Source organism: Eumetopias jubatus, unplaced genomic scaffold (assembly GCF_037043125.1).
Source record: "Eumetopias jubatus isolate StellerSeaLion01/CBP00866 unplaced genomic scaffold, mEumJub1_p1.0 scaffold_3, whole genome shotgun sequence".
Lineage (NCBI taxonomy): Eukaryota > Metazoa > Chordata > Mammalia > Carnivora > Otariidae > Eumetopias > Eumetopias jubatus.
This window is the reverse complement of record NW_028274809.1, coordinates 28,466,430-28,492,864: the sequence shown is the minus strand read 5'-3', so window position 1 is coordinate 28,492,864 and position 26,435 is coordinate 28,466,430. Positions and strand designations below refer to the sequence as shown.

The following is a 26,435-nucleotide window of genomic DNA, read 5'->3' as shown; positions in this document are numbered from 1 at the left end:
TGGAGTGAATGCCAAGGACATCTCAGAAAAGATTTTTTAAAGTGTGGAACAATGAAAGAAAATTAGGGCAGTATTCTGGGGAAGGTGATATAATATTAATTGAAGCTTCTCCCCTTCAAGGTAATTTTATCAGGAAAGAATATATATGGTTAAAAGGTAATTTTATCAGGAAAGAATATATATGGTTAAAAGGAAAGTAAAGTACAAGATTATGAAGAGAGGTGAGAGAATGCCTGATTACTTTAAATAAGTCTTTTGCCAGGTTCAGGCGAGATATAGACCAGATTATTGAAAGAATTTAGAGCTGTGATCATGGGGCCAGAGTTTGTTATCTTTGGAGTATTATGGTTCAGATGATTGTAGTGACAGAGGCATTAAAATTTTGTAAAAAATAGGTTCTTGATTTGGCATTGGAAGTTGGCAAAATTGTAGAAAAAAATTAAGAGGATGTACTGTGGTATTTAGAAAAGGGCTTGGTGGTGACTGGGCACTGGTGTTGGTTAACTAAAATCAATCTTTTCATAACAATCCCATTCCTTCTTTTATGGTGGTATGAGATTGTTAGCTCAGGAGACTGTGGTAGATACTGTTGGCTTTTATGTTAATGAGACATTTAATGGTCTCAGTAACCTTGCAGACAAAGAGGACAGTTTCACACTTGAAATATGTTAAAGAGGAGTTATGAGCAGTATTTATATTTACCTTTTAAAAGCACAGGTTCTCGGGTCTCTGTGAGTCTCTCTGTAAAAAAAAACACACACACATAAAAAAATTATTGGTGTGTTTGGCAAATGTGAGAACTTAGTGATGTCACTATGTCCACTATGTCACTAAATCCAACATGTGGATTTGTACTTTGTGTAATGGTTGTGCCAAATACTGAAAGAGGAACCTGATAGCAACAGGAAAGGGATGCTCACAGGTTATGCTGTAGGGCATAGGTCATATGCAACCTAGAGAGTCTAAAATTTAAGGCCTTTTTAATTCCCTTGATAAATGTTTCTGGCTTTCACAGTTCTCTCCTGTTAGTTTTTAGCATTCTAACAAGAATTGTTCATTTTCTGTTTTTCTTGTGAAGTTGAAGTACAATAATGTATTTTTTCTGCATTGTAGTTAAGACTAACACTGATTACCAGAAAGTAAAGATTGTCAGAGTGAACTGGTAGTGAGGCGGAAGAGTAATACACTCCTCTGCCTCCTGTTTTCCTTCCTTTTAGAATGTAAGTGGGAATTGGTGGTTTTTATCTTTCCATTGAAGTTAAAGGTATTATTTATAAAATATTTTCTTAGGAATCATCTTTTCTCTTCCAAGGCTGAGGAAATTTGGATTTCTAAAAATGATTTACATATCTGTACTTAAAAAAAATCTGGTATTTTTTACCTTATGTAAGCAAACCCCTCATTTTCATAAACTTGTAAAACTGGAACATTGCAGTCTTCTTGCTTGATTAGTTTTTCACTATTGGTAAAACTTGGAGAGTTGTACAATTAAAATGCATTTTGTTATGTTTTGCAAGCAGGATCTGAACCATTCTTGACAAATTAGTGAGTAGAACCTAGAGAGGGGAAAATCATAGCTTCCATAAGCTTCTAGATCTAACTTCCCATTTACAGGAAAACCTGTAGGAGCAAGTTAAACAGCACCATACGGAAACAATCTAATCGAATCCAGAAAGTAGGACATTCCACAGGACATTTGGCCTGGGTTCTTTCAAAATTCAATATCATGACAAAGTAAAAAGGTAGGGGGTTTGCTTTGGACTACAGTAGAATGAAGGAACTGTAGCGTATGAACCTTATTGGATCCAGGTTTGAGGCAAAAAATTTATTAAAGCATTTTGGGGACAGATAAATTTGAAGAATATGCACTAATTTCATCATATTAAGACATTGTCAATTTCCTTTTTTTTTTTTTGAAGACATTGTCAATTTTCTTAAGTATGCAAATGGTATTGTGGCTATAGAGAAGAGTGCCCTTATTTTTATGAAATGTATGCTGAAGGCTTAGTGGTCAAGTGTCATGATGTGTGTAACTTCAAATGGTTGGGGAAAAATGCATACATATATGTAGAGAGAAATCAGATACGGAACGTTAACGATTGTTAAATCTAGGTGAAGGGGATACAGGATTTTCTGTATGTTTTGAAAATCATCATCATATATATATGTATATACACATATATACTTAATCTTTAGTGTGAAAAGTAAAGCTCGTAAAGCCAATATGTTAGTTGAACAAACAGATGGGCATTATTCATTTCTGTGTGGGAGGTGTAGAAATAAAGTATAACACCTGTTTTTATTTGTCCACATACTTGATTTATTGTATTTGGCATGGTACACTTTGAATTTCCAATGTAAAACTTTTTCTCTACTTTCTTGTTGAAAGGATGCACATTTTAGCTTATAAACATAGCATCTTCTGAAGCTCATTTGTTATAAGTGAAATCTACCTGGAAAGAATTTTGTGGAGAACCTTTATTTTAAAAGGCTTAAAATACATTGTATCGTTTGCATAGTAGAAAGAACCTCACTTGAGCTATGCTTGGTCAGGGATGCAAAGAAAAGTTCATGGGGAAGTAAAGAATAAGTTTCACTTGTGAGAAAAGTAACATTCTAAAAGTTTTAAAAGAACACAGTGTGTATTCAGTTATGGCAACTATTTGGCAGTGTTTAGTTAGAATTTTGAAAAACTGAAACCCTAATTTGAAAGCTCATAAAAATCCTGATGAGTTAAATCTTTATTCCCTGCCAATGTCCCTTCTGTATTAATTTGCTTTATAGCATATAGTCTGAAATTTGAAAAAAAAAAAAAAAGAAACACCTTATATATTTTTTCAGGGAGCTTCTCTGTCTATAAACTATTCTGTATATAGACAGAGTGATTATTTGTGAAATCCTACAGTTATACATGAGAAGAATAGCGTAACTTTTTAGCCTTGTCGTACCTAAATTACTAAAGATCTCAATTTTTATAAACTCGTTCAGCTTTGATAAGGGAAAAACAATCTGTTAAAGATCATCTGATGTTACTGCTTCAAGGTTCTGTTGAGTTTTATTATTCAAGTCTTAATTATTAAGTTTGGTTTGAAGTGTGTGGAATAAGTATAAAGATGCATTTTAGCCTAAAGCTTTCTTCAATTGGCTGGGCAGTGTTGGGTTTAGTATGAGTAATACTTTGTGTGTAGGTGTGGTCTCTGTATAATTACGCTGGCATGTTTCAGTCATAAGTCTCTCCTTTTCTTCCTCCTCTGCTCTCTTCCTGGTATGCAGAGTATTTGATTTCTGACAATGGAGGACAACAACTCTCAATAAGTGATGCCTTCATCAAAGGTAATTTTATCAAAAGCTGTACATGGGATGGTCTTATTTGTAAGAGTGTACTTAGGGCCTAGCACATTGATTGGCACAGAGTAGGTACTAAAAATAAATTTGATTAGTTTAGTACTATAGGATCACAGTTTTTATATGTATAGTAACTCTGAGAATGTCGGTAATGAAGAATATAAACTTGGACTTGGTTTGAGAGAAGATACCTGGTCTGAAAAGCAGTTGTTTAAAAGCTTTTAAATTGAATTTGAATTTTATTCTTTGAAAGTCATAGTTTATGCTTCCCAAATCATGAATATAATATTAAGTATCGATACACATATCATCAAGGATTCTCAAACTTGTCAAAAAGCTCCCAGAGAGATCTCATCCATTTGAGGATGCTGCCTGCCCTGTGGAATTGGAAAGAGAAATGGGGAAATAGAGATAAAGAACTAACTTTGCTGATTAATTTCTTGGGGACAGAAGGCAGTATAGAAGAAGACAGCCTTCTCTTACAACTTCCCTACTTAGCTTACTGTGGAGTAAAGATACTTAATTAGTTCATAACACTCCACAGCTCAGACCTCAGATAAGTTCTCATAACTTAGCAGTGTTTCTCAATTCATCTCTGAACATCTGGTTCAACTAGGAGTTTATATAGGCTAGCTGTTTACATAATTAAAGTGTACAGTTTTTTGTACCTCATATCATGAACACATGCTTTACTTTGTAGTGCTAGACTGTTCGGTTGAAAGTTTTGTTTGTTTGGTTTGCTTTAAGAGGGGGAAGGATTAGAGAATTTTTGTAAGCATTTGCCACCTCTTTCCATTTATTCAGTCACATTTTTCAGTAATTATATAGTGAGCATCCTTTTTGCAAAGCTTTTTTTTTAAGATTTTATTTATTTATTTGAGAGAGAGTGAGAACTAGAGAGAGAGGGAGAGAGCACACACAGAGGGAGAAGGACAGAGAAGCAGACTCCCTGCTGAATAGGGAGCCCTATGTGGGACTCATCCCAGGACCCTGGGATCATGACCTGAGCCGAAGGCAGACACTTAACCGACTGAGCCACACAGGCGCCCCTCCTTTCTGCAAAGCTTTTAATACAGTGTGTTTTTTGTCTAGATGCATTTTCATTCTTTTTAAAAACTTAAAGATTTTACAAAAATTTACATAAGTTGTTATCATGTTTTAATATTTTTTTATAGTTCATTTTTGGGTCTGATTTATAAAAGTTTTGCTTAAAAAAAGGCCTTTGTTCTAATTTTGAGAAAGAAACACTACAAAGAATTGTCTGAATAGACTGTCTGCATTGTCCTGTACTGGTTGAGATGTATCAGGGCTGAACTTTCCTCTTTAAAGTTCAGTACCCACACTGTCACATGTCATTCTACCAGCATTCAGAGTTCTGTTGAATGCAGTTTTTAGTTCGTGGTTTTACAGGGAAAGGCAGCCCCCTTCTTTTCGAATGTAATAAAAGGACTGTTTTTCAGAAGCTGTATTTTATAATTATTGGCTTGAGAGTCCTAGTCATTTTGGTTGTTGTGAATATTGATCGAACTCACACTTAATTTTTTTGTGTATTTACACATGTCCTTGCCTTTTTTACACCAGCAATTTGAATTGTCTGAGTTTAAAAACTTAAAAAGATAAATTTGCACTTTATAAATCTGTTAAGTACATGGCATAAAACATAACAGTGAAGTACAATTTCTTATTTTACACTTAGAATCCTTATTTAATCGTCGAGTTGAGGAGAAATCCAAAGAGCTGCCTTTCACACCTTTGGGCTGGCATCATAACAACCTGGAGCTGCTGAGGGAGGAGAATGGAGAGAAACAAGCCATGGAGAGGTTGCTGTAAGGCAGTGAGCTTTTTGATGTTAATTTTCCATTTTTATAATTTTCAATGATTTGATGATCATATGCATAGTTCTTCTTCCTAATAAAATTAAAAATACTAAGATTACTTAGGAAATAAAGCCTGTTCTGATGAAATTTCTTATAAAATGAGAGTCCTAAATTGTGATTGTCTGTCCCAGTTGTAATTTCTATGTAAAATTTAGTTGAATTAAAGGGGTTATCTTAATTGAAGATACAGATTTCATTCATGTGCAAAATCATTAAGGTACAGATGAAATACGATTGGCTCAAGAAGATCTTGTCTTTGAGCCATAATTCATATGCTATTTCTTTGTAGACTGCTTATTGCATCTTCAAAATTATTATCTCTGGCAGTATTAACTATGCAAACTTCTTTCTTGTAACATTTTTGTAGTTCAGCTAATCATAACCACATGATGGCACTACTCCAACAGTTGCTCCATAATGAGTCATTGTCACCATCTTGGAGGGACATCATCGTATCACTGGTCTGCCAGGTTGTTCAGACAGTCCGACCGGATGTCAAGAATCGGGACGATGACATGGATATCCGTCAGTTTGTCCATATTAAAAAAGTGAGCTCTGCTAATGCTTTTCTAATGCTCGGAACTGATAGGGTGGGCCTGGTAGTAATTTGTCTCTTAACGGTAATCTAAAAGGGGTTCTAAGTAAGGAGTGGGAGGTTTTTCTGTCTGTTGTTTGTTAGCAGTACACTTACACGTCAAAGAAGCCACCCATAGGAAATGAGAGGTGATTGGAAGGGGGTGACTTGGGCATCGAGTGGGAAACCAAACAAATGTGGTTTCTTCCTTTTGCTTCCTTTTTCTTGATACATCATCTATGAGGATACCTCTTCCCACAGATTACTGTCACTGTTCTAAGTAAAAGCAGTGGGTAATTGCCTTTTTTAGATAGTGGACGCCTATATGTATTTTTTGCCTATGACGTTTGATTTAGTAATGGTTTTAATTGCCAATTTGGTCAGTCATATGGGTATTTTAGAGTACCAGGTAAGAACGTAGAGAGTGGGAGGTGGGAAAATAGTCATGCTAGATCTCATTAATTATTGGTTGAAAGAAAGAATTATATCCTGGGACTTTCTGTTCTGATTTGATTACATAATAGTTAAAATTAAAAATGGAAATAAATAATAGCATCTATCTGACTGGATTCTAATAATATATCATTGAGTTTTGTTTTCTTGTTTCATTAGATTCCAGGTGGAAAGAAGTTCGATTCTGTGGTTGTCAATGGATTTGTTTGTACCAAAAATATTGCACATAAAAAGGTAATATGATCTCCTCAACAGTGAAGTTCAAATTGTGACTGTGTACCAAGCCAACAAGTTGGGGTACCCTAATCGTAGGAGAGAAGGAGAATGGATATCAAGGAGCAGTTAGCGGTGTCTGCTATAGAGGTGAAATTTTGGAGGTTCGGGTAAGGTCTTCAGAGCTGATGATGATTAGGTTTTGGATGATAGGAATTCATGAGGCAAGAGAAGAAGGGAGAGGGTGGGTCAGGTTCCAGACCAACAGAATGATAAGGTACTGGTATCATTTCTTCTTGACCTGCCACATCTTTGGGAGACAAGGTTTCTCTAATAGACTGGAGTCCTTCCAGAGGCCTAGCATTTTAAAACTTTTAAAACTTTGTTCTCTCTTCTAGGGCTGAGCTGCAGAACTATCACTGGTGTTCTGTTATCCTTCTCACCTTCTATTTTTGCCTTCAGGCCTCTTTCCAGCACTAGTACAAAGGAATGGGGTGAAATAACCTGGTGTATTAAGGAATCTCTGAGATCCTAAGGTGCAAGATGAGAAAGGAGATGAGGCTGGAGGAAGCAGGCAAGGGGCTTTGTATCCCACTAAGGGTCTTGAACTCTATCCTGAAGGCCACTGATTCTCAAAGTGCTTGGTACATCAGGGTTCCCTGTGGACCTTGTTAAATACGTAGATTCCTAAGCCCAACCCCTAGAAATTCTCATTCATTATAAGGGAGTGGGAGTGTGGGGCTGCTTTTAAAGTAGGTACTGCACGTGTTTTCAGTGTCATTGGTTGGTCCTCATGTTTTGAAAAACCATCAGTCTAGCAGTGCTCTCAAACTTGCTGTGCTTCCAGATCACTCTGGGAACTCAACTACAAATAGAGATACCCTGACCCCTGCCTCTGGAGATACCAGTTTGGTTACAGTGGGAGCTCAGGTAGATTTCTAGTCTGAGCAACCTGGTGGGTGAACTACAGTCCTATTTTCACTCTTTTCTAAGCAGAGATTAATTCATTTTTCTCTAAGGCATGAAGCCTCCCAAAAATTGTGGGTGACCATAGATAAAACTATGTTTGGATTTGATCCAATGTCATTATATCTACATAGTATCTTATTAAAACTGGCACATTACCCATCAAGGTAGTAATTTAAGCCAAATTAAATGATCTCTATAGAATTAAGAGGAAAGTATGTTGAGCTTATCTCCAGAGTTGAAAATTGTATGTGGGAGTGGTAGAAACATATGCATGAATGACTGTCTTGCTCCACTGACCATATTTATCTTTTAATTTGTAGTTGCTGAAAAAAAAATATCCCTAAATGTAGTTCCCCAACTGACGTGTTCATTATTTTAAGGCCCTTTGCAACTTGGGAGTGTATAAGCACAGTCATTCTGAAACCCCCACTGCAGGGGGCCTGGGCTGCTGGGCCTGTGGCTTTAGTTGCATCGTTAGGGTATATTGTTTGAGTCCGCACTTCTGGATACACTTTAAGGTTTTCCCTTTTGCCTTCTTGTTACCCAGTTTGGCTTGCCAATGTATCACTGCTTGGAATCTATTCAGGAGGTGTTTTAATTCTTTTCTCCCTCCTTTCTCTTTGGATTTTAGAAAGTTTAAATTATGCTTTTGAAGTTACTGATCTCTACGAGTTCGTGAGGTATCCTGTCTTTAAGCCCCTCTCTTTAAAGACAGGATAAAAACTTTTATGAGTGTAGAGGATTAGGTTAAAATAGAATTAGTGAAACAAAGCCAGTTTTTGAGGAAGTCTGCATTGCTCTGAGCAGTTTGTTTTGAAGAAATATGTAAGAGAATACCACAAAAGAACTAAATGAGAGTATTTCGATACAAATATAAGGAGATAGTCTATTTAGGAGGAATTATAAACAGTATGACTTTGAAGATACGATTAGAGAAGATCTGTAAGGTGCAAACTTTAAAAGCTTTTAACACATTTCATGTTTTGTAGATGAATTCTTGTATTAAAAATCCCAAAATTCTTCTGTTGAAGTGTTCCATTGAGTATCTCTACAGAGAAGAAACTAAATTTACTTGCATTGATCCTATTGTGCTTCAGGTAAGGACTTCTTGCTGAAACAATGATCTGGAGGATCTTTGTGTACTGTAGTGCTTGCAAACTCAGAGAGATTGCAGGTTTGGTTCCAGACCACTGCAATAAAGCCAGTGTTGCAATAAAGCATATCAAATGACTTGTTTGGTTTCCTGGTGCATATAAAAGTTATGTTTACACTCTACTGTAGTCTAATAAGTATGCAGATAGCATTGTATGTAAAATAAATATATACTTTAATTTAGAAACACTTTATTGCTAAAAAGTGCTAGCCGTCATCTAAGCTTTCAGGGGGTTGTTCATAATCACTGATTACAGATTACCCTAACAAATATAATAATAATGGAAAAGTGTAAAAAACCATGAGAATTACCAAAATGTGACACAGATACGAAGTGAGCAAATGCCGTTGGAAAAATGGTGCCAGTAGACCTGTTTGACACAGGGGCGCCACAAACCTTCAATTTGTAAGAGATGCAGTATCTGCGAAGCACAGGAGAGCAAAGCACGATAAACAAAGTTTGCCTGGATCAGAAGGAGGAGGAAAAGCAAAGGGCAAGGAGATAAGGAGCCTTTGGCTTCAGAGTCTTCACAAAGCTGACACTGCTCTGCTCCGTGCTCATGGCCTACTCCCCGATCTTCTTTCCTTGCTGGGCCCGGCCCAGACCTCCTTTGGAACAGGTGCTTCATGTACAATTATGGCAGTTGATTATAGTTGGGACTGAGAGGAAGTGTATTTGCCATTCTTGTGCCAAAGCCCAGAAATTTAAAAAAAATCAACTTCTTCTAGGTATACTTTTGAAGCTGCACAAATAATATCATTTAAAATGCTGTTTAAAGGGCGCCTGGGTGTTTCAGATGGTTGGGCGTCTGCCTTCGGCTCAGGTCATGATCCCAGGGTCCTGGGATCGAGTCCCGCATTGGGCTTCCCACTCATCGGGGAGCCTGCTTCTCCCTCTGCCTCTCTCTCTCTCTCTCTCTGTCTCTTACGAATAAATAAATAAAATCTTAAAAAAAATAAATGCTGTTAAATTACTAGGTAGTAAGTAGAGTAGGAAGTTAACACATTTCAAGGGAAAAAAAATCCGTTTTGTTAATAATGGGAGATTTTGAAAATGTCCAATTTCTGTCAGTAAAACAGAGAAAGGTAGAAATATACTCCATCATGGCAGGGTCATTGCATAAATAGGCTCATCCATCTTGTGGCCCTCACCATAAATACAGCTTGCTCAGAACACACTTTGGGCTTATGGACCAGAAGTGACAGACATGCTCATACATTCAGGTGTCTCCTGTGTGGAGCCCAGGAATTTTATGAGACAGTGATTTGTATTGTTTTAGTTCTGGTTGTTACTTAACAATACTCATTTGCTTTGAAAATAAGCCTTCGTCAAGCAATTGTATTAAGTGTTAAGTTTTAGATCTTTAACTCTAGCTGTTCTGGGTAGAATATGATCTGGGAGATTGAAATGAGGAAGAATTGAAATAGCATCTTTAGAGAGTTATTTACTCAAATACCCAAAGAAGAGCTACTCTGTTAATTTCAGAACGTAATGGGGGAATCTATAATTAAAAAATTAGAAATTGCTTTCATTGGGGAGTTCTGAGGTTAGATTTTTTTTATTCTTTTTTTTTTTTTTAACTTCTGAGAGCTAATTGGATTCTTGGCTTTCATAGTCGAAGTTATTAAGAACTGAAAATCCTTCGAAGTAAGATTAGTGAGTCAGAAAATAGAGTTTCTCCAAAACTCTTTTTAGCGTAACCAGCAGTTCAGGATTATGAATAATACTCTTGGTTGTGTTTGAAGTAACTTGCTTATGGACTTATTTGTGGATGAAAAGAATTTAGGCTTAGATTTATATTAATATTCAAACTGTCCTGATATTTTAATATCTCTAGATCTTGAATTGTACCAGGTATAATAGTTTTGACGTTTTTTCCCTCAGGAAAGGGAATTCTTGAAGAATTATGTTCAGCGAATAGTTGACGTTCGACCCACGTTGGTTCTAGTTGAAAAAACAGTATCTCGGATTGCCCAAGACATGTTACTAGAACATGGCATTACTTTGGTCATTAATGTAAAATCAGTGAGTGTTCTTATTTTTCTATTTTTATATCATTTTTTAAAATTTCAGTTTTTAAATTTATATGTATTCATGATTGATATTCAGGGATCTTTGATTATCTATTTGCTGTTCCATATATTGAAAGTAGGACAGTAGGCACGACAGCCATTTCATTATTTAGACTGGAGAACCTCAGGCTGGAAGAAAGTGTAATTAATTATATAGTGCTCATTATAGTTGTTTATAAGACCAAAGGTGTAACAGACATTAGTTAATAAGTAGTCCTTGTTGAGCTTTCTTTTTGTTCAGGGAATTGTACAAGTAGAAAATGTTCTCTCTTGAAAAGTTACCGTCTTCAGAATAGTGGCCAATTCTAGGAAATTTTCCCCTACTTCCCCCCCCCCCAGTATCCTGTGCCAATGCATGATGCTTAAATACCTTTTGGTAATGTTATTAATATGAGTCTGGTGTTTTCGTGGGCACATATTGTAGTCTAGTCTAAAATAAAAAAAACTGTTACACAATTAAAATTAAGGAAATTGTGAGGTTTATTTCTAAATTTTTATTTTCCAGAAAAAATTTACTGAGAATTTTGTTCTCCTCTTAATTTTGTAATATAATGTTTTTCTGTGTTCTAGCAAGTTTTAGAACGCATCAGTCGGATGACCCAAGGTGATTTAGTAATGTCGATGGACCAGCTGCTTACAAAACCCCACCTGGGCACCTGTCACAAATTTTATATGCAGATGTTTCAGTTACCTAGTGGTGAGTGATCTTTAGCATAGATTCACCTGAGATTGAGGACAAGAGGAAATGAGAAAACTCATTAGTACTACAATGTTTACTTTGTCCTACTAATATTTAATATCTGTTAATAATATCTGGTTGTAATACTAGTATCTGTGAGCAGTGGTTAGATGAGGATTGGCAACTGTGGTCTTAACGGTTTTTCTCCTGTAGAGGTTAAGATAATTAATTAATTCTGTTTGGTCTTACGGATTGCCACCTAAGTCTTCTTAAACTTTCTTTATGTTTATTTGTAGAGCAAACCAAAACATTGATGTTTTTTGAAGGCTGTCCACAGCACCTGGGCTGCACAATCAAGCTTAGAGGAGGCTCTGCTTATGAGCTGGCTCGAGTTAAGGAAATCCTAATCTTTATGATCTGTGTAGCTTATCATTCTCAACTAGAAATCTCCTTCCTCATGGATGAATTTGCTATGCCTCCTACGTTAACCCAGAATCCTTCCTTCCATTCTCTGATTGAGGGACGGGAGGATGAAGGGACTGCCCAGGAGCCATTCAGCGGAAGTGCCCTCCCCCGGGAGCCTGACTTCCCTCCAGAGCTTCTGCCCTCCGATGATGGCAGTTTGCTAGAATCAAGGACTGTGTTTGAGAAGGGTGACCAGGAAAATAAAAGCGCTACACAGGATGTTGCCTCTTTGAAGCATCAAGAGTATGCCACGACAGCTTGCGCGGCGGCTGTCCCCTGTGCTCTCTTCCCATCGGTCCCAGAGTCATTGTTGCCGCTGCACGTGGACGACCCACAGGCTGCCATGGGCATTGAGCAGCCAGAGCCCATGCAGCACATGGATGAGCTACAGGATCCCAAAAGCCAGATGAGAGCCTTTAGAGACCCTTTACAAGACGACACTGGATTGTATGTTACTGAGGAGGTTACCTCTTCAGAAGATAAACGGAAGACTTATTCTTTGGCCTTTAAGCAGGAATTGAAAGATGTGATCCTCTGTATCTCCCCAGTAATCACATTCCGGGAGCCCTTCCTTCTGACTGAAAAGGGGATGAGATGCCCTACCCGAGATTATTTCGCAGAGCAGGTTTATTGGTCTCCTCTCCTCAATAAAGAGTTCAAAGAAATGGAGAGCAGACGGAAGAAGCAGCTGCTTAGGGATCTCTCCGGCCTTCAGGGCATGAATGGAAGCATTCAGGCCAAGTCTATTCAAGTCTTGCCCTCGCACGAGCTAGTGAGCACTAGAATTGCTGAGCATCTTGGGGATAGCCAGAGCTTGGGTAGAATGCTGGCTGATTATCGGGCCAGAGGAGGAAGAATTCAGCAGAAAAATGCAGACCCTTTTGCTTATTCAAAGGAAGCACCTGGTATGGCAAGCGGCAGATCAGGAAGCAAAATTGAGGGTGATGAAGAGAAAGGGTTGATTCTGAATGACACGCTGTGGTCAACAAAGGTGAGGCCACTTTGGGTACACGTTTAGAACGTGTTGAAAAACTGGGCTGTGCATGTTTAAAAAAAAAAAAACCACACAACTATGACAGATTGCAGATTTAGTAAATATTTCTTCCTGTACTTTTTTTTTTTTTTTTTGCCTTGAGTCTGTTGGCTTATGTATTGCTTTAAGTATGAAGTAGGAGTATCAGGTAATGAAACTGGGTTTTGAACTTTTCACGCTGAGCTCACAGTCAAGTATAGGAAGAGCTTTGCGGTAGGGGGAAGGGTGGAGCTAAGTAAAATTGTGGCAGGCTGACTTGGGTGTGGTGTGATGCGTCCTTGGTCCTTTGTGAGAGGGAGTGAGAGGGAAGGTTCCTGAAGAAAATGGATGTGTTTTTAGAAAATATCAGACATATTTATTTAGCATAAAACACTTCATGTTATTTAACGGTGATCATGCCCTTACTCTTTTTAAGCAGAAATTGAGGGGAAATTAAGGAAGATTTGCTCATGGACACATTAGTAATAGTGTTAGTAATAAAACTAATGAAAAAATCCATCTAAATGAGGATATGAAATTGTTTAATAGAACAAATAAAAAGTTGCCTAGTATCACCAGGAGTTGGGGAAGTGCTAAATAGTAGCTCTTTATTTGTGTGACACCATTTTCTGTGTGGTACACTAGTGTTTGTGAGATTGGCAAAAAAGGAAAGTGATAAGAGCCATGGTTAATGTGGTGTGGAAAAACACCTATAATAAATATTATGTAAATTTGTGTTTATATACACTTATGTAAATTTATAGAAAGTGATAGGGAGATCCTGAAAGTTTCCATGTACACGTATATTACCTATGGTCCAGGATTCCAATCTTTTATAACCTATTCTGGCAAAATAAGCATTTTATATAGGAATGCTTACATTTTGTAGGAATATATGCACAAGGATATTTGCTGAAGCCTTGTTTCTAGTTGTTTGCAGTAAAAAGGATGAGTTTGATCTCATTGAATAATCCAGATAGAGCCCATGATATATTACCAGGTGTTAAAAAGCAAGTAGTGTTGTATGAGGCATCCTCTCATCTTTATAAAAATAAAATCACCTGTGTATTCTTATGTGGGTGTTTTTGTGTATAAATGTGTGTGAACTTGCAAAAAGAATGCATGGTTTTTAACCACAGGGTCAAAGTTCTCGCTTTGGGAGGTGGGATAACATCAAAGGAGGAGAGGCTTTATGTATTTCTTGAACTTCTTCATGTACCTCTGTACTGTTTTTCAAGAGAGCAAATGTTGCCTTCGTAATGATCAAGAACAGGTATAAAGTACAAGTAAATAAATACCTGAGAATTTAGATTTCTCAGATCAGTGTTATATCCAGCCGTCAGTTCAGACTGTTTCGTATGGCTCGAGGTCGTTAACTATTTACTTCCAAAATAATTTAATGCAGTTTTATAAGTAATAAAGAGTATCTAGGAAGACAAGCTATTTAGACATCTGTTTGTATTTTTAAGTTAACTTAACCTTTTGGATTGTTTTGTCTCAAAAATGAATGGCTCCTGTTCCTTATGTTAGTTTCTGGCAGTTTTCAGTCTTCTCTGGAACCTTACGGTGATGATGGGAGGCCTCACAAATCAAGGGGGATGTGCTGGCTATTGCAAGCACGCATTGGGGTTAGAGTGTGGTTCGGCTTTTGGGTGCTCATCCTCTTCTCCTTTAGGTGGACTGTCTGAACCCTGTGAACCACCAGAGACTGTGCGTGCTCTTCAGCAGCTCTTCGGCCCAGTCCAGCAATGCCCCCAGTGCCTGCGTCAGCCCTTGGTAGGATGCTTCCTCTTGCACTGCTGCACTGTACTTCACAACAGAATCCCAGCAACTTAAAAAAAATATATAGCCATTAGGGTCTGTGTTTAGGTAAATGGCATGCTGCTGGTCTACACGAATTGGTAGAACTTCTAAACTTGTGAACTAAATATGGAATTCGTATTTGTTCATGGGTAAGAAGTAAATGATGTGAAGGTAAGAGTGAGTAAGAGTGAAAAGGATGTGAGGGATGGAAGAGAAATTTGTACTTATAAAAGTGAGAAAGTTGATACATAAAAGCTGGTTTGCTTTTTTTTGAAGGTTTTTTTTATTTTTAAGTAATCTTAGCACCCAACATGGGGCTCGAACTTACGACCCTGGAGATCAGGAGTTGCATGCTCCACCGACTGCGCCAGACAGGTGCCCCCATAAAAGCTAGTTTTAAGCATTTAGATGATAATGTACAATTTAGGCAGCTTTTCCATAAGGCATCATTTTCGTAAAAGCAGTGAATCTTTGGCCTTATTAACGGGTTTTATCCTAAAACTTAATTCTAAGTAGAATGATAGAAAAACATTTTATAATGTTATAAATTATTTGTTTAGAATGATATAATAGACACAAAAGACTGCTTATTATATAGTTTATTTTTTGTTTTAAGAGTACTATGTACTTTTAAAAGCTTGTTTTTGGAGCACTGTTTCCATAACAAAATGTGTTCTGTATTTTAACTTTGGACTCCAGAAACACTTTATTTCTACCAGTGAGATCAGGGATCTTCTGGAGTCCATGTAGCTCTAGCAGACTGACTTGGGGCTGGGGAACCCATAGAAGTTTTCTGTGGGAGTTTATGGACTCCTTAGGTCAAGGCTTGAATAATTTAACAGTGCTATAGTCGAATTCTCTTATTTGTGGGCATTCATAAGTCAGGCATAACATCAGGAATTGGCTCTCCTGGAAGGATATGAGCTGCTGTTCTCCATGCTCAGTAAAGGTGTGGACCAGGGAACAGGAGACAAGAGTTGTATTTTATGGTAATAGGACATAAAGGCTTTGTAAAGGAAACTTTTACCTCTTCCTAGCTCACATCCATTTTACTCATTGTTTATGCATCCTGATGTAGTTTGATAAGATACTAATGGACTGGGAGTGGGTAAGGAGCTATAGTGTGGCTAGTCCAAACCTGTTTAATCCGATGAGGTTAACTGTTCTATAAGAACAACAGAACATTACATACTTTAGTACTACATTATAGGCATGTCTAGCAGGTAGTCAGTTTGTAGTCTCATGAAGTGTCTTGGCTGTGTGGTAATTCTTATGGCATATTCCTAAGAAATGTTGTCTTCTTTTAGGATTGTAACAATGGAATTTTATGGAAAGAATGATCTTACCTTAGGAATATTTTTAGAGAGATACTGTTTCAGGTAAGAACAAATTTTCTCCTTATGTCCCATGTATGCTTTTCTGATGCCCAGAATTTCAACCTAAAACATAAGCATGAGTTGAAGTTATTATGTGGCCTTCTCTATAATACCACATGTCAGAGTATACCATACAAAGAAGTAATTGATTTCATATTCAACCCCGGGTTGTCTTATCTAGTTTATTCCTCAGATCTTTGAGTATCTAAATACGCTGCGATCCCTAAGACTTTTTTTTTAGGATGTCTGTCTTTACAGTGATTGAAATGAGAGGCTGGAGAAGCATAGAGATCAGCTAGACCTTAGTTTAAGTCTTAGTGCTATTACTTGCCATTTACATGACAAAGTGCAAGTAATTTTTACCAGCCCCCTATACAGGAATAACAAGCTCCAGAAGTATCATGGACTTCCATAGGTAAAATGAATTGATGTTTTCAAAATGCTAAGCAAATAGAAGGTGCTTAAGAAGTGGAAACTAACACTGAGCTGTAGTGGAAGACAGGATGCTCAGCCATAGGCTCCGAGTAGTGCGAGTGATACCCTGCACCGATCGTCCACCGGTCATCATTGCTCTAGAGAGGATACTGCACTTTCTGGACAGTGGTTCTGATTAGCGAGTATTCATTCTACACTGCTTCCAGTTTCATGGTTAATGTGAGGACTTTCTTTTTGTCAAAGGCCTTCTTACCAGTGCCCTAGCATGTTCTGTGATACCCCCATGGTGCATCATATTCGGCGCTTTGTCCATGGCCAAGGCTGTGTGCAGATAATCCTGAAGGAGTTGGATTCTCCAGTGCCTGGATATCAACATACAATTCTTACCTATTCCTGGTGCAGAATCTGCAAACAGGTAAATGTGCCCTGTTACTATAATATTTCATACATCATTTATTTCTTTATTTGTATAGTTCTTTTTGAAGGGGGTGGTCTATGTTATTTTGGATTTATTCATCATTGGGCTCTTATTTATTTTACCTTCCAGGGCTGGGTATTGCATTTGGTGTTTGTTTCTTGAAGGTTCCATTTTAGAGTTCATCAGTCATTAGGTAAAATATAGATACCTTGTTCAGTAAAATTATGGAGATTATATCTTGAAAATTATGTTTTATTTATTCAGCAAACACTTATTCAGCACCATCTGTATGCCAGGGGCTGTGTGAAGGCCTGGGCATGGCTCCTGTCCTTTAGTGGGGGAGACAGACTTGTAGTGTTGCACAATAATGATAGTATGCTATGATGTTTCTGTCTGTTTGAGCCTATATCAACATTCCTATCTTAAGAGATCCTGCTGAGACCATGTTTAAATTGATTTCTTGAGAAAAAGACCTTGTGTTTTATTTCTTGTGTGTGCTTTTCTTTTTTCACTCTGGAGAAAGTACTTGGTTGACAATATTATGCTTTTAATATTTACTTCTTATCCAGATTGTTTGCAATGAACATATGCCAAGTTTAATAACTTATTTTGGAGTGTGCTTTTAGAAGGCAAGTATGAGAATGACAGATAAAGTAATAGTGTGACCTGTATCAATGTCAGTGGTCGAGGAAGGCAAAATCAAAGTCTGTTCGTTCTGCAGTAGCAGAACATTACATTTCTTGTAATTATCTGTCTTTTTATACTTGTTCTTATAGGCCTTTTGTTCCTTCTAGACAGCGGGTAATATTTTGTTGTGGAATATGTGAACTTCTGTAGATTGAGCAGTGAATTAAATAAATAAATTAGATTTGTATATCTTACATGCCTTGGTGTATGTACTTTATTTTAAAACAAAAACTTTTGCCTTTGGGGTTATGTTAGGAAGGAAAATGCAAACGGTTTTTGTTACACAAAAATGAAAGACTTCCTTGTGTCAAAAAAGTTATAACATGACCAAGTACTAATATACTTAGTATTAAATTTCTATAAGGCATGATAATAGAAAAAGGGCAAAAGGCATGACAAAAAGCAATTTAATAGAAATGACCAGTAGACATGTGCAAATAAATTTTGCTCAGTAGTCAGAGAAGTGTAAATAAAACCAGTGAAGTGCAGTTTTATTTTGTTTTGTTTTTAAGAAATTACATTTCAAAGATTTATAATTCCTGAGATTGGTAAGAAAGTAGGGAAATTGGTATTCTCAGATATTGTTGGAGATTGTGTAAACCAGTACACCAGTTTTTTTGTTTTTTAGAGATTTTATTTATTTACTTGAGAGAGAGAATGCAAGCGGCGGGGTGAGGGGGTTGGGGCAGAGGAAAAGGGAGAAGCACATTCCCTGCTAAGTAGGGAGCCTGACATGGGGGGCTCGATCCCAGGATCGAGCTGAGCCTAAGGCAGACACTTAACCGAGCCACCCAGGCACTTCCCAGTACCCCAGTTTTGGAAGAGAATGTGGCAAAAAGTATCAAAGACTGCATAAATGTTCATGCCATTTGGCCTACCAATTCCTACTTTCCTTAATTTATTCCAAGGAAATAATTATGGATATTTGTGTGTGTGTGTGTGTGTGTGTGTGTGTGTGTGTGTGTGTGTGTACACACAAGAAAGTTCATCGGAGTATCATCAGAATAGAGAATAAAGAAACACTTATATCTTAAATGCACATCAGTAGGGATTGGCTAGATATGTCCATATAATGGGATACTCAATGGCTATTAAAAATCAAGTTGTATAAGAGTATTTTATGTGGGAAAATACTTATGATACATTGCTAAGTAAAAATAACACAAGACTATGAAACTAATTATAGGAAAGACTTTATGTACAAATATGCTGGCTGGATACCTTCTCTGTGTTCATTTACATGTATATGTACATATATATATAAAAATATGCATACACATACAAAGAAAGAAGATATACTAGTATATACTGAAAAAATGATACTGCTCCCCCAGCCATCCCTAACTCTACCCACTTTTAAACATTTCTTTCTTTTTCTACTTTTCTTCATTCAGAATATATTAGATTTGTACTAGAAAATAAATTATTTTTTAGAAAGGATTCTCAGTATGTGATTACATAACAAATGATTTATATGAATTTCAGGTAACACCAGTTGTTGCTCTTTCCAATGAGTCCTGGTCCATGTCATTTGCAAAGTACCTTGAACTTAGGTTTTATGGGCACCAGTATACTCGCAGAGCCAATGCTGAGCCGTGTGGTCACTCCATCCACCATGATTATCACCAGTATTTCTCCTATAATCAGATGGTGGCGTCTTTCAGGTAAGAAGTCAGAGTGATCTTACACACGGTCACATACTCCCTGGAAGGCTTTGTGACATTTCTTCTGTAACTAGATGGAATTAATTTGTGGTGTGTTGTTCCCCAGCCTTACCATTGCAGATGCAGAGGGTCATACTCTGTGCTAAGAGCTTTCAGTGTTGTCATTTTATTTAATCCTTAATTTAAGAAGTAGGTATTATTATTACCCTCACTTTCGAGCTTATAGGTCACTGAGAGCTAGCAAGTGATAAAGTCATGATATGAACTAGTAGATCTGCTTCAGGTGTTACCTGTAACCACTGTTTTCTGCATGTAGGCATTTATTAGAATTTTTGTTAAGATATTAACTAGCATAAGGTTAATTGGATATTCCAGGTAGAGCTAAAATCACGAGTTCACAGAATGGGTACACTGTGGTATTACATGATTTGAGAAAGCTTTCAGGCTCTGCCATCAAAATAGACCCAGAATCTGAGCACCTCTGACCGTCTCCGCCACTCCCGCTCTGGACTGAGCCTCTGTTGCCTTTCCCTAGAGGATCACAGTGGCCTTAACCTCACCCTTGGGCTTGCCCCCTCAGTCTGATCTCAGCACGGCAGTCACAGTGGTTCCGTTAAACGAAAATCAGCTCAGGCCACGCCTCGGCTGCAGACTCTTCCATGGTATCTGTTTCCGTGAGCCGTTTATGGGCCTGTGAGCTCCTACATGCTCAGTACCTCTCTGTTCTCACCTCCTGCTCCTGTCCCCTCTCTTACTCCTGTCCCCTTACTGCAGCCTCGGTTATATCAGGCAGGATTCTGCCTGGGAGCCTTGCACTTGCTCTTCTGTCCCTGAACTGCCCGCCCCTCCCCAGCTATCTGCCTGCTTTTCCTGACTCCCTACAGGTCTTTGTTTACATTTCCCTGCCCTGCCGCCTCACCCCTAGCACTCCCTACTGCCCTTGCTTACTTTAGTTTTCTCTGGAGCTCTTACCATCTGATACAATGTATATTTTAGCTATTTGTTTTGTTTATTGTCTGAGTCTCCTTATTCCTGAATCACCAGGGCAGTAGTTTTAGCCTTGTTTAGTGCTGTTTCCTCAGCACCTAAAACGAAATCTGACACAACATAGGCCCTCAGGAAATATTGATAATTAGAGCTTATTTCCTTTTGGAGGCAAGAGCTTTAAACAGGAATCTGCCGCCCCGCATGGGTGATTAGCATTTATTAGACAACATAAACTCCTGGGTACAAAGGCTCATAAGGGACTCATGAGGAGTAAAGTCTCGTGAGGAATCCTCAGGAGCTGGGAAGGTACTTCTAAGTGAACTGTAGGAGGGTTCCTCGCCTTCGTAAAGGTTTATATCCCAGTCGTTGTGCTTTATATGCAGCCTCGGGATACATGATGATGTCACAGTACAGTGAAGAAACAAACAGGACAAAACCCTTCCAGAACTGGGGAGGATATTTATAATGGTTGAAAGTCGTCTTCAGTGTTTTTATAATTGTTTTACAATGCTGTTTTGTAGAAACTTTGTCTTGTACCTCATAGGATTTATGTTTACCGCTACTCAAGATATTAAAATATTTTTTACTTTTCTACTATTACTTGTATTTTTTTCCTCTCAGTTATGCTCCCATTCGGCTTCTTGAAGTATGTGTTCCATTCCCCAAAATATTCATTAAACGTCAGGCCCCATTAAAAGTGTCCCTTCTTCAGGATCTAAAGGACTTCTTTCAAAAGTAAGTCTTAGTTTCTTTGATCATCTGTTTTTGTGTATATAGACATGTGTCTGTAATGTACACATATTTTAAAATATGAGGTTTGTTCATTTAGCTTTCTTTGAAAACATAACTATTTTTCTAAATATATGTAACATATGCCCGATGTAAAAAAAAATGTAGACTGTATAAAAGTATAAAAAAGAAATTAAATCCTCTTAGACATAACAGTTGTTAAAATTTTGATGTACATCCTTTTAGGTCTTTTTTGTGTTGCAAACTTGTGTATGATTCTTAATTCAATAAAATAGAGTTTTGTGTGTGTCATTTTTCTCTGTGAGGTTAGAAAATTTAATTCCAACTTTTCTAAGGTGTTTAATGTTTGTTTTTATTAGAGTTTCACAGGTATATCTTGCTGTTGATGAAAGACTTGCGTCTTTGAAAACGGATACATTTAGCAAAACAAGAGAGGAAAAAATGGAAGATATCTTTGCACAAAAAGAGGTCATTCATTTCTTTAACAGAAGCTCAAAAGTTAACTATTAACTTATCAGAAGTTTCTTTTGGGGTGTGTCTCAGACGGCTGGAATTGTTTTTTTTCCCTGTAGATGGAAGAAGGCGAGTTCAAGAACTGGATCGAGAAGATGCAAGCAAGGCTCATGTCTTCCTCAGTAGACACCCCTCAGCAACTGCAGTCCATCTTTGAGTCCCTCATTGCCAAGAAGCAAAGTCTGTGCGAAGTGCTACAAGCTTGGAATAACAGGTGTGCCTTGCAGCCTGGTGTTTCTTGAATGTTTTTGCAAAATTTGCTCTGCCATCATTTTAATTTAGAGGACTTTATTAATTATGATATTACCTTTAATTCTCAAATTGTAGAAGTTATTATTTTCCTGCCACCACCTTTCCTTGATCATTTAAAACATATATGCTCATCTTTGGGTAGTTTGTAAAGATAAAAAAACCAGATGAGGGCAGCTTTCAATGCTGTTTCAAACTTAAGAGTGTGTGTGCTTATGGAATATAATATACCTGAATTAGTATTCCATGGAGTGAATTATTGGTTTTTAGGCCAGGACTTTCGAATATATTATTATGTGTGTCTTAGACCTTTATGTAAATTTTTATTGGGGGAAATATTTCCCTTTGATGCTTATTTAAAAGTTCAGTTAGATTATTATAGCATTTACTTATGGAGCATCAGCATTATGCTAGGCAGTGAGTAAGGCACTAGATAGATGTTCAGTCTTTTATTTGGTCTTATGACTCCTACAGTGTATATACTGTTTCCATTTCACAGAAGCTCTAAGAGTAAGGCATTTCCCTGAGCTGTATAGTTATTAATTGTCAGAGCTGGGTTTTGAGCTCAGGTCTGTTGGTCTCTAAAGCTCCTATTTTTTTTTTGTTTGTTTGTTTGTTTTTGTTACATTATGCTGTCTCTTACAGTAACTTATTTTATAACTACAGTCATATCACACACAGCTCTTGATTAGTTAGTTAGAAATAAGACAGAAACTTATGTATAATTTTAATATCTATTGCAATCGAAATAGGAAAATCTAATTATTGTGGCTTCACAATTGTAAAGAGAAAATTTTTAAGTATTATTCAGGATATTAGAAATAAGCTATATTTCTCTCCCCTCCCCAACCCTTTTATTATAGATTGCAGGACCTTTTCCAGCAGGAAAAGGGTAGAAAGCGACCTTCAGTTCCTCCAAGTCCTGGAAGGCTGAGACAGGGGGAAGAAAGCAAGGTAAAGAAATGTGGTCTCATCTTTGGTCTTTCACTGATATAAGTATTACAGTTAATTTCATTTAAGACACTTACAAATAGTAACTTAATACGTGGATTTAATAATATTAGATAGAGTCTTTCATTTTGCCGTTGTGAGGTTTCAAAGAGACATCACCTGGATTAATTTTTATCTTGCTTGAAATAAAATTGTTTGTTCATTTCAAACATTTATCAAAAGCCACCGTCTGTAGGCATCACTGGAGATAGCGTCATGGAAAGGAGAAGTTGGGGATGCTCTGAGTATATAATAGAGTCCTAATTTATTTTACTATGTAGTTTTGTGTGTTCTTTATTTCTGTGCTTAAGTGGGACGTTTTTCTTAAGGGACCTATCTATACTGGGTTAGTTCTGCACATTGATTTAATTGACATTTCCTAATGATATTTTTGTCTTATTGCATAACAAATTACCACAAACTTTGTGACCTAACACACCTGTTCATCCTTTTACATGGTCCAGGAGTCTGACACAGTAAGGCTGGAATCTCTGCTCAGTCTCACATAGCTTAAGTCAAGATTTCGGCCAGGGCCATTATCTTACTGAGGCTCAGGGTCATTTTCCAAGCTCATCCAGGTTGTTGGCAGAATTTAATTCCTACTGGTTTAGGACTGAGGTCCCATTTTTGTTGCCGGCAGTTGACCAGAGCTCATTCTCAACTCCTAGAGGCTGCCTGCATTTCTTGTTATGAGCCCCCTTTCATCTTCAAAGCTTACAATAATGCGTGCTTCAGATTTCCTAATTCCTCCCCTCTGACCTCTAGACACAGGTTTGAAGGACTTGTGTGGTTAGGTCACTACCTGGATAATCTCTCCCCATCTTAAAGTTAACCAATTTGGGACCTTAAATACATCTGCAGAATCCCTTCACAGCAGTATTTAGATTAGTGTTTAATTGAATAACTGGGGAAGGGATGTGTGTATACCAGGGGGCAGGATCCTTGGGGGCCATCTTAGAAATCTTCCTATTATAAATGAACCATATTTTCAGGTAATTATTAATGCCAGTATAAGGGCTTAATATTTTTTTTTTAAGATTTATTTTATTTATTTTAGGGAGAGAGAGCGAGAGAGGGTGTGCAGGGGGCAGAGGGAGAGGGAGAGACAGTCCCAAGCAGACTCCTCACTGAGCGCGGACCCCATTGCAGGGCTCAATCTCATGACCCAGAGATCACAACCTGAGCCGAAACCAAGAGTTGGATGCTCAACCAACTGTGCAACCCAGGCACCCCATAAAGGCTTAATATACTGATATGATGGGGGACTTGGAAAGAATATTTTTTTTTTGTACAAGTGTATAGTATTGTAAAATGTGTTTTCATAGAATGATAAATTCAAGTGCCTTAGATCTTGACGCTTCTTTTTTTCTCAGAAACAACTGTGTAGGAATCACTTTTCCCTAAAGTTTAGGTGAAAGTAAGAGTAAGGGTTACCAAAGATGATTTGTACATTAGTATTTGCCACGTAATCTAGGTCCATTAATGGCTAACATAGACTGTTAGTGGCTTTTGTGTTTGCCCACTAAGAAACTGCAAAGCTAGTGGTATAAGACCTTTAATTGTAATATATAGACACAGTTGAAAATACAAAATCATTTGGTAGAAGATCATCTTTTTGAAGGGTTGAAAGTTGATTTGAAAATCTGTAGCACTGCTTGTCTTTTCATTTGGTAACTACTTTTTGCGTACTTTTAGTTCTGAGTACTAGAACTATTCTAGGTTCAGGGCATATAGTTCTGAACAAAGGCCCTAGTGGAACATTTGTCTAATGCGGTGGAGACTGACAATAAACCAGTAACAATAAACTTTTAAAAAACAAATGGGAAAAAGGCTGTGAAGAAAAAAATAAGGGAAATGGAGAGTATTGCCAAGGGAGTGGATGGTGGTGGGTTATTTTATATAGGGTGGCCAGGGAGGTCTCTCTGGTATGGTGAGCAAATCTAAGAATGTTCTAAGTAGCCATCTAGAAATGACTTTGTAATCAAATTGTATACAGGGTTTATAGTGATTCGAAATATATCTTACCTGTGGATAATGGGACTTGAATAAGTCCAGTGGATAATAAGAGATTAATGGGTAATCATAAGTAGTTTTTAGATGCTTTAATGCTAGTGAGTGAGCTACTGTTTAGAGGATGATTCTCCAAGTGTAGTTCAAGGACCCCCTGGGGGTTTAAGTCTCTTTCAAGGGCTCTGCATGATTTCCCTTTTTCAGTTATATATGTATGTGAGGCTAGATTTTCTTTATACTCTTCAATCATAATAATATAGCTCAACAGATTAAATGCAGAAGCCAGGGATGAATCTAGCTGTCTGCTAGACATTAAACTATTTGCAAAAGTGTAAAACAATGCCACTCTTACCATTTTTTTTTTTTTTTGGTAAATTGGTAATTTTTAATTTGAACATGTTATTTATGTTAACGTATAAGGGTTTATTATTTTTAAAATGAATTAATGCATATTCTAAAACTTTCTCAGTTTTAATTTCTAATAAGGTAAAAATCAAAAGTTATAACCCACATAAAAGCTGAGTGTCTTAATAATTCTTAAGAAAATTTTAAAAGTGTGATTTTAATGTTTCCTTAAGAATAAAGTATTTACTTCTCTGCAGATAAGTTCGATGGATGCAGCACCAAGAAATATTTCTCCAGGGCTCCAAAATGGAGAAAAAGGTTGGTCCTTGAGTCTGGTGATCACCTGCTATTGGATTTAAAGAAATTTCTTAGTCTATAAGTTATTTCAGTGGCTAATTTTGAGAATTTTTTCTGATACAGTTCTAGACTTTTTTTCCTTCTTGTAGAGTGTTGTAGCACTGTCAATTTAAGATTTCATAAAGTATATTGCAAGAAAATAAATTAGGATATAGAAATACACGATATATAGAGATGGTTGCTGTTAGGGGAAAAGCAAAAAAAAAAAAAGGAAATTGAATTTTTGTTTTGCCTGTTCCAAAGTCAGCAGGTTTGACTGCAAAAACATTAGAAAGTTTATGTTTTTATGTTACTGAAATCTTTCCTAGACCTAAGCTGTCTTTCACAGTATTTCACTGAATGACTTGGTGCCACCCTAGAAAATTTGTAGGGAAATTTCCTTAGACTGTCTTTGTGGAATACGAGCTCAGCTCGTAATTCTTGGCATTTTCTGTTATAATTACGTGAACCTTCCCCCTGGGAATGAGCATGTGATTTTTCCCCCAGTGGTGTCCTGATTTTATTCCCTATTAAACTGAATGGACTAGTGCTTTTAGGTAGCTATTATGGCCCAATGGATAAGGATATTAGATAGGAATCAGACTTGGGTTACCGGTCACAGTGCTGTCGCTAGGACCTGACTGTGGTTAAGTCATAGAACCTGTTTGGATATTTGTATCTGTTTCTAAAATACGTGCTAAAATGGCCTAACTAATTTTCAGGAAATTAAAATTCTTTGGTTTAGGAAGTAGAAATATAAGTTGGCATTTTAAAAACATTCCTATTAGGTAGACATGGGCTCAGCGTTTTTAAATGATTCACTCAAGTTTGTTTTTCTTTAGAGGATCGCTTCCTAACAACCCTGTCCAGTCAGAGCTCCACCAGTTCCACCCATCTCCAGTTGCCTACTCCACCAGAGGTCATGCCTGAACAGCTGGGGGGAGGGCCCCCTGAACTCGACGCGACCAGCAGCTCTGAAGGTGCACTTGAAGTCACTTTTTACTGTGCTTGATCCAGAAAAGGAGAGCACTGTGAATGCTTTGATACAATGCTTTCTTAT

At 37.3% G+C, this 26,435-nt stretch overlaps 1 protein-coding gene across 5 annotated transcripts in view; it reads left to right on the top strand.

Moving 5' to 3' along the window:
- The window catches only part of PIKFYVE (phosphoinositide kinase, FYVE-type zinc finger containing), a 74,228-nt gene that overhangs the window by 30,134 nt on the left and 17,659 nt on the right, over nt 1-26,435 (top strand). For all 5 annotated transcript variants that reach the window (XM_028112197.2, XM_028112199.2, XM_088021573.1 and 2 more), the window contains 18 exons: nt 3,274-3,333; nt 5,042-5,171; nt 5,590-5,770; nt 6,409-6,483; nt 8,421-8,528; nt 10,469-10,609; nt 11,227-11,353; nt 11,632-12,791; nt 14,488-14,588; nt 15,923-15,994; nt 16,670-16,841; nt 19,017-19,195; nt 20,804-20,917; nt 21,292-21,400; nt 21,505-21,659; nt 22,558-22,648; nt 25,297-25,357; nt 26,218-26,355. In XM_028112197.2, coding sequence (XP_027967998.1) covers nt 3,274-3,333; nt 5,042-5,171; nt 5,590-5,770; nt 6,409-6,483; nt 8,421-8,528; nt 10,469-10,609; nt 11,227-11,353; nt 11,632-12,791; nt 14,488-14,588; nt 15,923-15,994; nt 16,670-16,841; nt 19,017-19,195; nt 20,804-20,917; nt 21,292-21,400; nt 21,505-21,659; nt 22,558-22,648; nt 25,297-25,357; nt 26,218-26,355 — 3,174 coding nt within the window. The remainder of the gene's footprint in view (nt 1-3,273; nt 3,334-5,041; nt 5,172-5,589; nt 5,771-6,408; nt 6,484-8,420; nt 8,529-10,468; nt 10,610-11,226; nt 11,354-11,631; nt 12,792-14,487; nt 14,589-15,922; nt 15,995-16,669; nt 16,842-19,016; nt 19,196-20,803; nt 20,918-21,291; nt 21,401-21,504; nt 21,660-22,557; nt 22,649-25,296; nt 25,358-26,217; nt 26,356-26,435) is intronic.